General features: G+C 37.5%; 1 protein-coding gene across 1 annotated transcript; it reads left to right on the forward strand.

The window, feature by feature from the left end:
- Positions 1–2,667: 2,667 nt before the first annotated feature.
- LOC121457947 (olfactory receptor 6) lies at positions 2,668–3,624 on the forward strand. The gene has a single exon (XM_041667038.1). It carries the CDS (start codon positions 2,668–2,670, stop codon positions 3,622–3,624), a length of 957 nt encoding a protein of 318 aa, XP_041522972.1.
- Positions 3,625–12,271: the final 8,647 nt, after the last annotated feature.

Consider the following 12,271-nt stretch of genomic DNA (forward strand, 5'->3'; position numbering starts at 1 on the left):
AACCATCCTGGATTCAAACTTGCAGTAATTCTGTATCAGTTTCACTATTGGTGCATGCTATCAAATCTTATTAAACTATCACAGTATTATTTCTTCCCTTGTATGAGTTTTCAACCATCAGGGCTCAACTATCCAGGTTCAAATAAGTAAGTCCTATTTAGTATATGGAACAGTGGGCCCTCCTCCAGTAAGATACCTGGCAGTGCATATTTGTGACTATCAGTCACTGGACAATAATTGTTTGTTGATTTGTTTCTCTCCTTTCATGTCTTTAAACAGAAGAAACTGACCCTTTTCCATCTTACTTCATTTTTTTCTTTCTCTTTAGTTGTTTCTGAGACTAGGTCTTACTATTTAGCACCAACTTTCCTGGACCTCACTTTGTAGACCACTGGATTTGAACTCACAGAAATCTACCTACCTCTGTTTTTTGAGCTATGAAATTAAAGGTATGTGCTACCAAACTCCATGCCTATTTTCTCTTTTTAATATCCAGGGGAAGCCAGGTCTTAAACAAGGAATAATTAGATCCTCCTTACCATTAATTATGCTATATAGTCCCTTTCCTCTAATGAATAAAGTGGCTTAGGCAGTTGAGGTCTGCTCCAGATTATAATGTCAGGAAGCAATACATCATGGACTAGAGTTCAGACTTTCCATCTGCATGTTCCTATGGTGAGTACATTTGCATTGCTTTGGTTCTCTAGACATTCAGTCTGTTTTCTGTCATGTTTCTATAATGTGTCACATGATACATTAAAATCAGACATGCTAAATACATCTACCTTCAAACATTCCTTTACTACCTTATTCATGGTGGTTCAGAGCTAAGCTATGTGCTTTCTCCCTCTCTTATACCTCTTGGGTATAAAAGTCTCCTGAGAGAAGCAACCAAAATTAATTAAAGGATAATCCTTTTTGGTGGAGAAAGAAGTCAAATTTGAGTTCCAATTCACTATAGCCATTATCCCAATATACAATAACCAAGTAATTTATGGTCAGTTTGAGACTTGACATTTTTTCCCATTCCCTGAGTTCTGTTTTTTTATTTTAAATTTCTGTTTCCTCTTCAGTTCATTTTATTTTTATGCCAGCTTCTAACTCTATTCAAATTGTAATAATGTCCTTAGACCATGTTGTCCCCTAGGGGGCCAGGACCTCTCTTGAATCCTCCCTTCTCCAATATGCTCCTCAATCGCTATTTATGTTCAACTTGTATCTAAAGTTATAATTTCAATAGCCAAGAATTAGATAGAACTGATCAAGTGATATTTGCATCAATATTTAATTTTAACATGTGTTTGAAGAAAGCATAGATTAGACTGATAAGTAAAGTTGTAATTAGATAATATGAAGTATGGTATTAGTGCACATATATTTGTAAGTATATTCATATACTATATTTCTCTTTTCTCTATAGTTTGATTCCCTTGATTCACGCTACTTATTGTGAACTACTGCATAAAGCATTAAGTGGAAAATTACAGAAGTAAATAATTCACAAGTTTCAATTTAATGTTCTTCCAAGTATCATGATGAACTCCCATTTCATCCTCCTCTTACATGAATCATCCCTGTGTTTAATATAGGTACCTTATTTTGCATCACCTTCTTCTACTCTTTTAATTTGTCCTCCTATAGCAGGGCTTATGTTCAAGTGAACATTGTTTTATGTGACAATAACTCAAAAGTGTAAAACTAATGGCAAATAAAAAGGTAAATTTTCCTGACATAATAAGTAAAAGAAAAAAAAAGCATTATATGCCAAGGTTGTTAAAATCTATGGTTCAGTAACAAATTTTGGAAAAGAAACTAAGAGACAAGATTTCAGCCATATAAAACTATATTTTTGTTACTGCCTAGTTTATTAATAACCATGATTATTGACATTTTACTGTGTCTAAAGTATAAATTTAAATTTTTGGCATGTATGTGAATGTTTATGTGTGTATGTATAGGAACAGAATGCATGGAGGGGGATAATAGTCAAATCTTTGAATACCTACTACATATCATATCCATAATTATGTATATATAATTCTCTATATAAGTATATATAGTGTAATAATATAAGCCATATAAAAGGTGTTGAATTTTCTTTATTCTATTTTTAAAGTCACTGCTCTAAACATGGACAAAGAATCATCACTAGTGTCTTCAAAAGGTGTCCAAATGATTTGCTATCCTGACCAGGAGGTTTCTTCTCTAGTAGTTGTGCTGCTTTTATTTTATCCAGATTTTGAATTTTCCTCATTCCTGGCACTGCTGATTGAACAAATCTGGGAATATTTTCCAGTCACATGGTTTTCTGCCTCATAGCTTCTTCTAGAACCTGGAAGCATACTGACAGGAAAGTTCTCACCCCTAGTGACATCTGCAGACCCATTCCTGATACAGATCCAAAGACTAAAATCCTAAATATGGCCTCATGATCCCATTTCAATATTTCTAGCTGTGTGCTCTTTGTTTTAGGTGGTTTCTGTTTTTCTGGAGTCATCTTGTGACTGCGTGTGTTTCCCACATCAAACTCATCATAGATGAAGAATTTAGAGTAATATTTTTACAATAAAAATTTCTCCAGCATAATGGCCCCTGCTACCCATCTGAATATCACTCTTGAATGTTCTTATATTAACATTAATTTTTTTATCTTTTGGTAATGCAGTTATGTGGAAGGGAAACATCACCAACATCAGAGAGTTCATCCTCGTGGGCTTCCCTACAGCTCACTGGCTGCAAATGCTGCTCTTTTTTATCTTCCTTCTAACTTACTTGTTTGTACTTTTGGAGAATCTGGTCATCATCTTTACTGTGTGGGTCACTGGGTCCTTGCACAAACCCATGTACTATTTTCTAGGTAACATGTCCTTTCTGGAGGCCTGGTATATTTCTGTCACTGTACCTAAGATGCTGGCTGGATTCCTATTTTACCCCAATACCATTTCCTTCTTGGGATGCATGACACAGCTCTATTTCTTCATATCTCTTGCCTGTACTGAATGCGTACTTTTAGCTGCCATGGCCTATGATCGGTATGTAGCCATATGTTGGCCTCTTCGTTATCCAGTCATGATGACCACAGGGTTTTGTGTTCAGCTGACCATCGGTTCCTGGGTGAGTGGTTTCAGTATCTCCATGGCAAAGGTATACTTCATTTCCCGAGTTGCCTTCTGTGGCAATAATATCTTGAACCATTTTTTCTGTGATGTGTCACCTATCCTTAAACTGGCCTGTATGGACTTATCGATGGCTGAGAAGGTAGATTTTGCCCTAGCCATTGTCATCCTTGTGTTTCCTCTCTCAGCCACAGTCCTTTCTTATGCCTTCATTGTCTCTACCATCCTGAATATACCCTCAGCCACTGGGCAGCGGAAGGCCTTCTCCACCTGTGCTTCTCATCTTACAGTGGTGGTCATTTTCTACACAGCTGTGATCTTCATGTATGTCCGACCTCGGGCCATTGCTTCATTTAATTCTAACAAGTTGATCTCAGCTGTCTATGCTGTTTTCACTCCCCTGCTGAACCCAATCATCTATTGCCTGAGGAACAAGGAAGTCAAAGATGCCATCAGAAAAGCCATAGGAAGTGGCAGAGCCCTGTCCTTGGGAGATTCTATTTCCTGAGGTGACATAGATATTTGTCATTTGACTTAGCCTCAGAAAACACATTTGTTGGAAGAAATTCTGTAACTGTATACATACTGCATTAGTAGAACAATTTAAGGACATAGAAAAAGATAAAGATCCTAATAATCACAGAGAAACTTCTTTTTCTGTCAGGTCCTAATTAAATACTATTTTATAGAAACAGATTTAGTAAAAACATACATGAGCAAAAGAATTATAAAGGAATTTTATTACCTATGAAATACTCTGAATAAATAATCAGCTATCACTGAACTGTTGCTAGAGTTCTGTTGATAATGTTATTGCATTCTGAATTATTCTGTTTTAAAAGTCTTTGACTCTGCAGGGGTACACAAAAAGAAGTCTCTGTGAAAAAATTTTTATGGACTACCATTCTTCAGTGTGGGATGGAGACTGGCTTTATAGTCAACCACAACTCATTTTGGCTAGTTTTAAAATTTAGTAAAATGAGAAAAAATTTCTTTTAGCTGTAGCAGGAATATTGTAATGTAGTCCATACATTACCTTCTCATGACATAAAGGAAATAAACACACACACACACACACACACACACACACATTTCTACTTTAATTATCTCCTTTAGTTGGAGCTTCTACATATGAAATGTAGATGAAATAGTAGAAGGTCAGACTATGGGAAGTTGGAAATGGCTTGGCAAGTCATTAAAGCATCTTTGTTTCAGGTAAAAAATAACATTGGCATTGTTGTGAAACCAAGTGCTTTTGGTTAGGCACCCTTTGGCCTTGATATGAAGAATGTTCCAAGTTTTAGAGTACATTCACATTTTAATAAGTTTCACTTTTGATTTGGAAAGGTCAATGCTCTATCCTAACAAGTTAAATATACTTTCATGCAGTAATGAGACAATAGAAGAGAACTGGGTGTTGTTGGGTTCAGTGGGAATGATGAATTGGTAAGCTCATGGAATGAGATCTTCTAAGACTTTAAAAATGGCAGATGGAGTGGCAGATCAGGATTGAGCCAGCAACCAGATCCAGTCCTGGGGTCTCCTCCAGAACAGGTACAGGGGAGTAACCACTGAGTGAGTGAGACAGAGTCAGAGACCACTTAGGGTCTGGACATGAGTCTGGAACCTTTAAGGGAGTATACCTAAGCCAGGAACCAGAGATCTCAGTGGGGCCAGGAGTGAGTCTGGGACTTCAGAAGGAGTAGGCCTGAGCCAGGACCTCTGTGGGTCCAGGCATTGGTCTGGGACATTAAAGGGAACAGGCAGGAACCTGGAACCCTGCGAGTCCAAGTGTGAGTCTGGGACCTCTGAGGGGTAAGCCTGAGCTAGGTCCTCTGCAGGTCCAGCCGCACTTTATCCTGGGATCTCCAAGGCAGTAGACAGGAACCAGAAACCTTTCCAGGTCCAACTCCAACCCAGGGACTATGGCAGGAGGAAATCCAGACAAGGATTTTCAGATACAGGTCAAAGCCAGTAACCTAGGCCAAAGTTGCCCTGAAACAAGGAACTCCACCTTGGGCAACAAATCCCATAGGAGTGGGACTGAATGAGCTACCTAGGACAGAGAGGGTCTGAGGAAATTAGCTCCACCTGAAGTGGAAGCCAGGAGCATATCCAGTCCCAGGAGTCAACCCAGTCCAGTGACAATGGCGCATCAGAATCGAGCTAGTGATCTGATTCAGAGTCAGTGATCTCCACTGGAACCAGAGAGGGACTGAACCAGCTATCTAGGACAGAGAGGGAACAGGTTCCACTGGGAGCAGAAGCCAGGAGCAAATCCATTCCCGGGAACCAACCCAGTTCCAGGACACTAGCAGATCAGGATTGAGCCAGCAACCAAATCCAGAGTCAGTGACCTCCACCGGCACAGATACAGGGAGGTAACCGCTGAGCGAGTGAGCCAGAGCCAGAGACTGATGAGTTTCTAGATGTGAATCTGGGACCTTCAAGGGAGTGGACCTAACCCAGGACCCTGGTGGGTCTGGACATGTGTCTAGGACCCCCCCAGGAACTAGTCCTGAGCCAGGACCTCTGCCAGTGTGGGCATGAGTGAACCTGGGACCTCTGAGGGAATAGACATCAACCAGAGATCTTGGCAGGCCTAGGTGTGGGTCTGGGACCTAAGAAGGAGTAGGCTTGAGCTAGGACCTCTGTGGGTCTGGGCATTGGTCTGGGACATCAAAGGGAATAGGCAGGAACCTAAAATAATGTGGACCTCTGAGGGAGTGAGCACGTCTTCTCTGGGTCCAGTCACACTTGAGCCTGGGACCTCTGAGGCAGTAGACCAGAGCCAGAAACCTTTCCAGGTCCAACTCCAAGTCAGGGACTTCTGCAGGTGGGGACCCAGACCAGGATTTACAGAAACAGAGTAAAGCCAGTAACCTAGGCTAAAGTAGGCCTGAGACAGCAAACTCCAAGGAGACAGAGCAAATCCCAGGAGTGCTGAGCTATCTCTAGGAACACAGAATAACCAATGGGGTAACTAGAATGTGACACTGACTGTACCACAAGGAACAACCATCTGAGCTTTGGATTCACTGGCACCTAGAAGATTATTCAACAGAATCTCAGACAGCACAAACCACTCCTATTAGAGACAAAGATGAGTAGAAAATGTAATAACACACACAACACTGCAAAGAGCAACACAACACCAGTAAAACCCAAAGACCCTACAACAGAAAAACCTGAACAACCAGTTATGGATGAAGCAGAAGAAAATGACCTAAAATTAACTTTAAGAGAAATTTTGAAACTCTTAAAGAGGAAATGAAAAATTCCCTTAAAGAAATGGAGGAAAAGACAAACAAAAAGTTTGAAGAAATCAACAAATCACTTAAAGAAAACCAAGAAAAAAATCAAACATATGAAAGAAACAATTCAGGACTTGAAAACTGAAGTAGAGACAATAAGGAAAACACAGGCCAAGGGAATTATAGAAACAGAAATCATGAGAAATTGAACAGGAACCACAAACACAAGCATGAACAGCAGAGTACAAGAGATGGAAGAGAGACTCTCAAGCGCTGAAGATACAGTAGAGGAAATAGACTTGTCAGTCAAAGAAAACATTAAATCTATCAAAAGCTTAGCCCAAAATATCCAGGAAATATGGGGCATGATGAAAAGGCCAAGCCTAAGAATAATAGGTATAGAAGAAGGAGAAGAAGTTCAACTCAAAAGCGTAGAAAATATATTTAACAAAATCATAGAAAAAAATTTTCCCAACCTAAAGAAAGATATGCCTATGAAGATACAGGAAGCTTACAGAACACCAAATAGACTGGATCAAAAAAAAGTCCCCTCACTACATAATAATCAAAACACTAAGCATGCAGAGTAAAGAAAGAATATTAAGAACTGCAAAGTAAAAAGACCAAGTAACATATAAAGCTAGAACTATCAGAATTACACCTGACTTCTCATTGGAGACAATGAAAGCTGGAAAGTCATGGTTAAGCATTATACAGATATTAAGAGACTATGGGTGCCAGCCCAGACTACTATACCCAGAAAAACTTTCAATCACCATAGAAGGACAAAACAAGATATTCCATGACAAATCTAGATTTCACCAATACCTATCCACAAACTCAGCCCTACACAAAATATGGGAAAAAAACCTCCAACCCAAGGAACACAGACAATTGATGGTCTCATAGCAGCAAATCCCAATGGAAGGAAAAACACACAAATTAACATCACCAACAATAAAAACTAACAGGAGATAGCAATCACTGGTCATTAATACCCATTAATATATATGGACTCAACTCACCTATAAAAAAGCACAGGCTAACAGATTGGATTCGAAAACAGAATCCATCCTTCTGCTGCATACAAGAAATACATCTCAACCTCAAAGACAGACATCGTCTCAGAGTAAAGGGTTGGGAAAATATATACCAATAAAATGGACCTAAAAACAAGCAGGTGTAGCTATCCTAATATCTAACAAAACAGACATCAAGTTTAAATCAGTCAAAAGAGACAAAGAATGTCATTTTATATTAGTCACAAGAAAAATCCATCAAGAGAAAATTTCAATACTGAACATCTATGTCCCAAATACAAGGGCACCTTCATATGTAAAAAAGAAACATGTCTAAAGTTTAAATCATACATTAAACCCCACACACTAATAGTGGGAGACTTCAAAACCAGAATTCTTAAATCAAGACCAGATAAGCAATTTAAACAGACCTGTAACTGCTGAAGGAATAGAAACAGTCATCAAAAGTCCCCCCCCCCCAAAAATAAACAAAGCCCAGGACCAGATGGTTTCATCTCAGAATGCTATAAGACTTTCAAAGAAGAACTAATACCAATACTTTTCAAATTATTCCACACAATAGAAACAGAAGAAACATTGACAAACTCTTTTTATGAGGCTGCGATTACCTTGACATCCAAACCACAGAAAGACTTTACTAAGAAAGAGAATTACAGATCAATCTCACTCATGAACATTGATGCAAAAATACTAAATAAAATACTGGCAAATTGAATCCAAGAACACATCAGAACCACCATCCACCATGATCAAGTCATCTTCATCCCAAAGATGCATGGAATGTTCAACATACGAAAATCTGTCAATGTAATCCACCATATAAACAAACAGAAAAATAAAAACCACATGGTCATCTCACTAGATGCCAAAAAAGCTTTCGACAAAATACAACATCCCTTCATGATAAAGGTTTTGGAGACAGCAGGGATACATGGAACATACCTAAAAAGGCAATATACAGCAAGCCAACAGCCAACATCAAGCTAAATGGAGAGAAACTCCCAGCAACTCCACTGAAATCAGGAACAAGATAAGGTGGTCCACTCTCTCCATATCTATTCAATATAGTTCTTGAGGTGTTAGCTAGAGCAATAAGACAACAAAAGGAGATCAAAGGGATACAAATCAGACAAAAGTCAAACTCTCACTGCTGATGATATGATAGCTTACATAAGCAATCCCCAAAATTCTACCAAGGAACTCTACAACTCATAAACACTTTCAGTCATGTAGCAGGATACAATATTAACTCAAAAAAATCAGTAGCCCTCCTGTACACAGATGATAAAAGGGCTGGGGAAGAAATCAGAGAATCAACACCCTTCACAATAGCCACAAATAGCATAAAATATCTCGGCGTAACTCTAACCAAACAAGTGGAAGACTTGTATGACAAGAACTTTAAATCTTTGAAGAAAAAAATTGAAGAAGACACCAAAAAGTGGAAAGATCTCCCATGCTCTTGGGTAGGTAGAATTAACATAGTAAAAATGGCAATCTTATCAAAATGGAATCTGAGTTGTTTTGATTTGCATTTCTCTGACAACTAAGGATGTTAAACATTTTCAAGTGTCTTTCAGCCATTTTAGATTCCTCTGTTGAGAGTTCTCTGTTTAGATCTGTACTCCATTATTTTTATTGGATTATGTGTTCTTTTGGTGACAAATTTCTTGAGTTCTTTGTATATTTTGGAGATCAGACCTCTGCCTGATGTGGGGTTAGTGAAGATTTTTCCCATTTTGTAAGCTGTCGTTTTGTCTTGTTGACCATGTCCTTTGCTTTACTGAACCTTTTCAGTTTTAGGAAGTCCCATTAATTGTTTCTTTCAGTGTTTGTGTTGCTGGGGTTCTATTGAGGAAGTGGGCTCCTGTGCCAATGCGTTCAAGTGTATTTCCCACTTTCTCTTCTATAAGGTTTGGTGTACTGGCTTTACATTGAGATCTTTGATCCATTTGGACTTGAGTTTTGTGCATGGTGATAGATATGGGTCTATTTTCATTCTTCTACATGTTGATATCCAGTAATGTGAGCACCACTTGTTAAATATGCTTTCTTTTTCCATTTGGTATTTTTTCCTTGTTGTCAAAACTGAGGTGTTCAAAGATGTGTAGATTGATGACTGGGTCTTCTATTCATTTCCATTGGTTCTTCTGTCTGTTTTTATGCCAATACCAAACTGTTTTCAGTACTGTAGCTCTGTAGCAGCATTTGAAGTCAGTGATTGTGATGCCTCCAGAAGTTCTTTTATTGTACAGGATTGTTTTGGCTATCCTGGATTTTTTTGCTTTTCCATATGAAGTTGTGTACCATTCTTTCTAGGTATGTGAAGAGTTTTTCTGAAATTTTGATGGGCGTTACATTGAATCTGAAGATTGCTTTTGGTACATTTTGGTAAATGTGGTACATTTACACAATGGAGTACTACACAGCAGAAAAAATGACATCTTGAATTTTGCAGAAAAATGGATGGAACTAGAAAATAGTATTTTGAGGAAGGTAACCCAGGCTCAGAATGACAGTTATCATATGTATTCACTCATAGGTGATTTTTATTTTTTTATTTTATATTTTTAAATATTTATTTATTTATTATATATAGAGTATTCTCAGTATTCTGTCTGCATGTATGCCTGCAGGCCAGAAGAGGGCACCAGATCTCATTACAGATGGTTGTGAGCTGCCATGTGGTTGCTGGGAATTGAACTCAGGACTTTTGGAAGAGCAGGTAGTGCTCTTAACCACTGAACCATCTCTCCAGCCCCTCATAGGTGGTTTTTAAACATAAAACAAAGAAAACTATCCTACAAACCACAATCCCAGAGAACTTAGACAGTAATAAGGACACTAAGAGAGACATCCATAGATTTGATCTACATGGGAAGTATAAAAAGACAAGATCTCCTGAGTAAATTGGGAGCATGGGGACCTTGGGTGAGGGTTGAATGGGGGATGAGAGAGGCAGGGAAGGGACCAGAGAAAAATGTAGAGCTCAATAAAAATCAATAAAGAATAGCTTTAACTAAAAAAATGACAGATGCTTTGTTTTCATCCAACATGTTGGATCCACATTTCAAATATTTTAATTAGACTGTTGATTTGGCTTTTACTTTATTTACCTGATGTTACAGGCCCCACAATTTTGTATTTAGTGTTATAATGCTGATGAGGTTGTTTCTATGTTTATACATTTGAAGTAGTTTTATCAAATGTGGGAACATATCTCCTATCTATATTTGTTTAGTTTATTTTGGACTGTATTGCGTTTTACCCATCTACCATGTATGTCTGTTAATATTTTATATTTACATTTATTTATCTCTAAAATAAGTACACATACATTCATAACTTTACAAATATTGAATGACCTCTTCATTACACAAAAGCTTTGTGTCATTTTATACTTCTAACTTTAAGGCTATTTTATTGAAATATAAGTAACCTTTCCTGGGGTTTGGTGTACATTTTATCCTTTGAAAATCCATACATGTATTTTGATCATATCTATCCCTCAGTTATTCCTTCCCCCACTACTTCAGGAGCCCTTTAAATTTGTGTATATAATGTGCAATCTGTAGTGACTTCAGAAGCTAGGGAAGGGGAGAGGTACCATGTGATGCTCTCAGAAGGGGAATAGTAAAACACAGTGCTATGAAGGAGGAAAGTGGGGAGGTGCAGGGGGAGATAGAGATGGAAGGATAGATGGAGGGGGACATTGGTTAGCTATTGAAGATGGAGGTAGAATGTAAGAAAGAAGAGATAAGTAACAGCAGTGTTTGAAAAGCGATAGGAAGCATTTTATATATTTTACTTAAAAATACACATACACATAATATATACAGAGCTTACTAGTTAAAATGAGACCATTCCTGGTTCTAATCCAGGGACTGGGATGCTTTAAACAAAAGGTAACTTTGACAACAGACAGCCCTATGCTACTGACTATCACAAAAAAAGTTCTGATTTGTAAAAAATTAAGAAGCCTTTAAATGAAGCAAAGAAAAGGTCTCTATGTCATTGAATTTACTTTAATTCACTCTTATGCTCTTCAGGCTGTTCAGTCTAAATACAACCAAGCACTCAGAACATAGGTACTCTTTATAGCCTTTTGTCCTGTGGCCCTGACAGTCTAACTGCTCTTGTAGAAAGCTACTTGGTGCTAGTGGAATACATGGTGAAGTGGTACAGGATGAAGCTCAAGAGACAGCCCTGTACTATTTCATTCTGATTTCCCTGACAACACTTAACCTATAGTTGGAAAATCCTTTCAGTTTCCCTTTTCACTAATAAGAGATCAAAATAATAGCCACTTATGCTAAAACTTGCCGTGTCTGTGACTTGTGTGAATGTCACATGTACTAGTGACATTTTATTCTTGATTGATTTTCTTTCTCCTTCATCTCATTTAAAACTTTTCAACACCTACAAGTGTTTTTTATAAAAAGCTTATAAATAATGACCAAAGAGTCAGTAGAATTAAAATTAATTTAATGATAAATTATAAAATGCATATAAATGATTTTTTCATTAGTAGAATTAAAAAGAGGTACATGTGTAAAATTTAGTAATAAATGTGGTAAAGTAATATATATATATATACATATATATTATCTAAAAGAAATAAAATTGATACAATGAACACATAATTGGACAATTTCAACAAATTACACCAGAAAAAACCCAGAGGCTTCTTTGTCATAATTTTAAATACCAGCTAAAATAATTTAACAGTATTCAAGACTTTTCTGATAAACATCACTTTTGAATATTTTACTAGAGAACCAATAAAAAGAATGCAAATTTCTATTTTTCTTTCAAAATGGGAGTAATGATGTTGAGATGCCTGCTTGTATAGTTCACTTTG

Source organism: Microtus oregoni, unplaced genomic scaffold (assembly GCF_018167655.1).
Source record: "Microtus oregoni isolate MIOR12 unplaced genomic scaffold, Mior012 000016F_ref0000370, whole genome shotgun sequence".
Classification (NCBI taxonomy): domain Eukaryota; kingdom Metazoa; phylum Chordata; class Mammalia; order Rodentia; family Cricetidae; genus Microtus; species Microtus oregoni.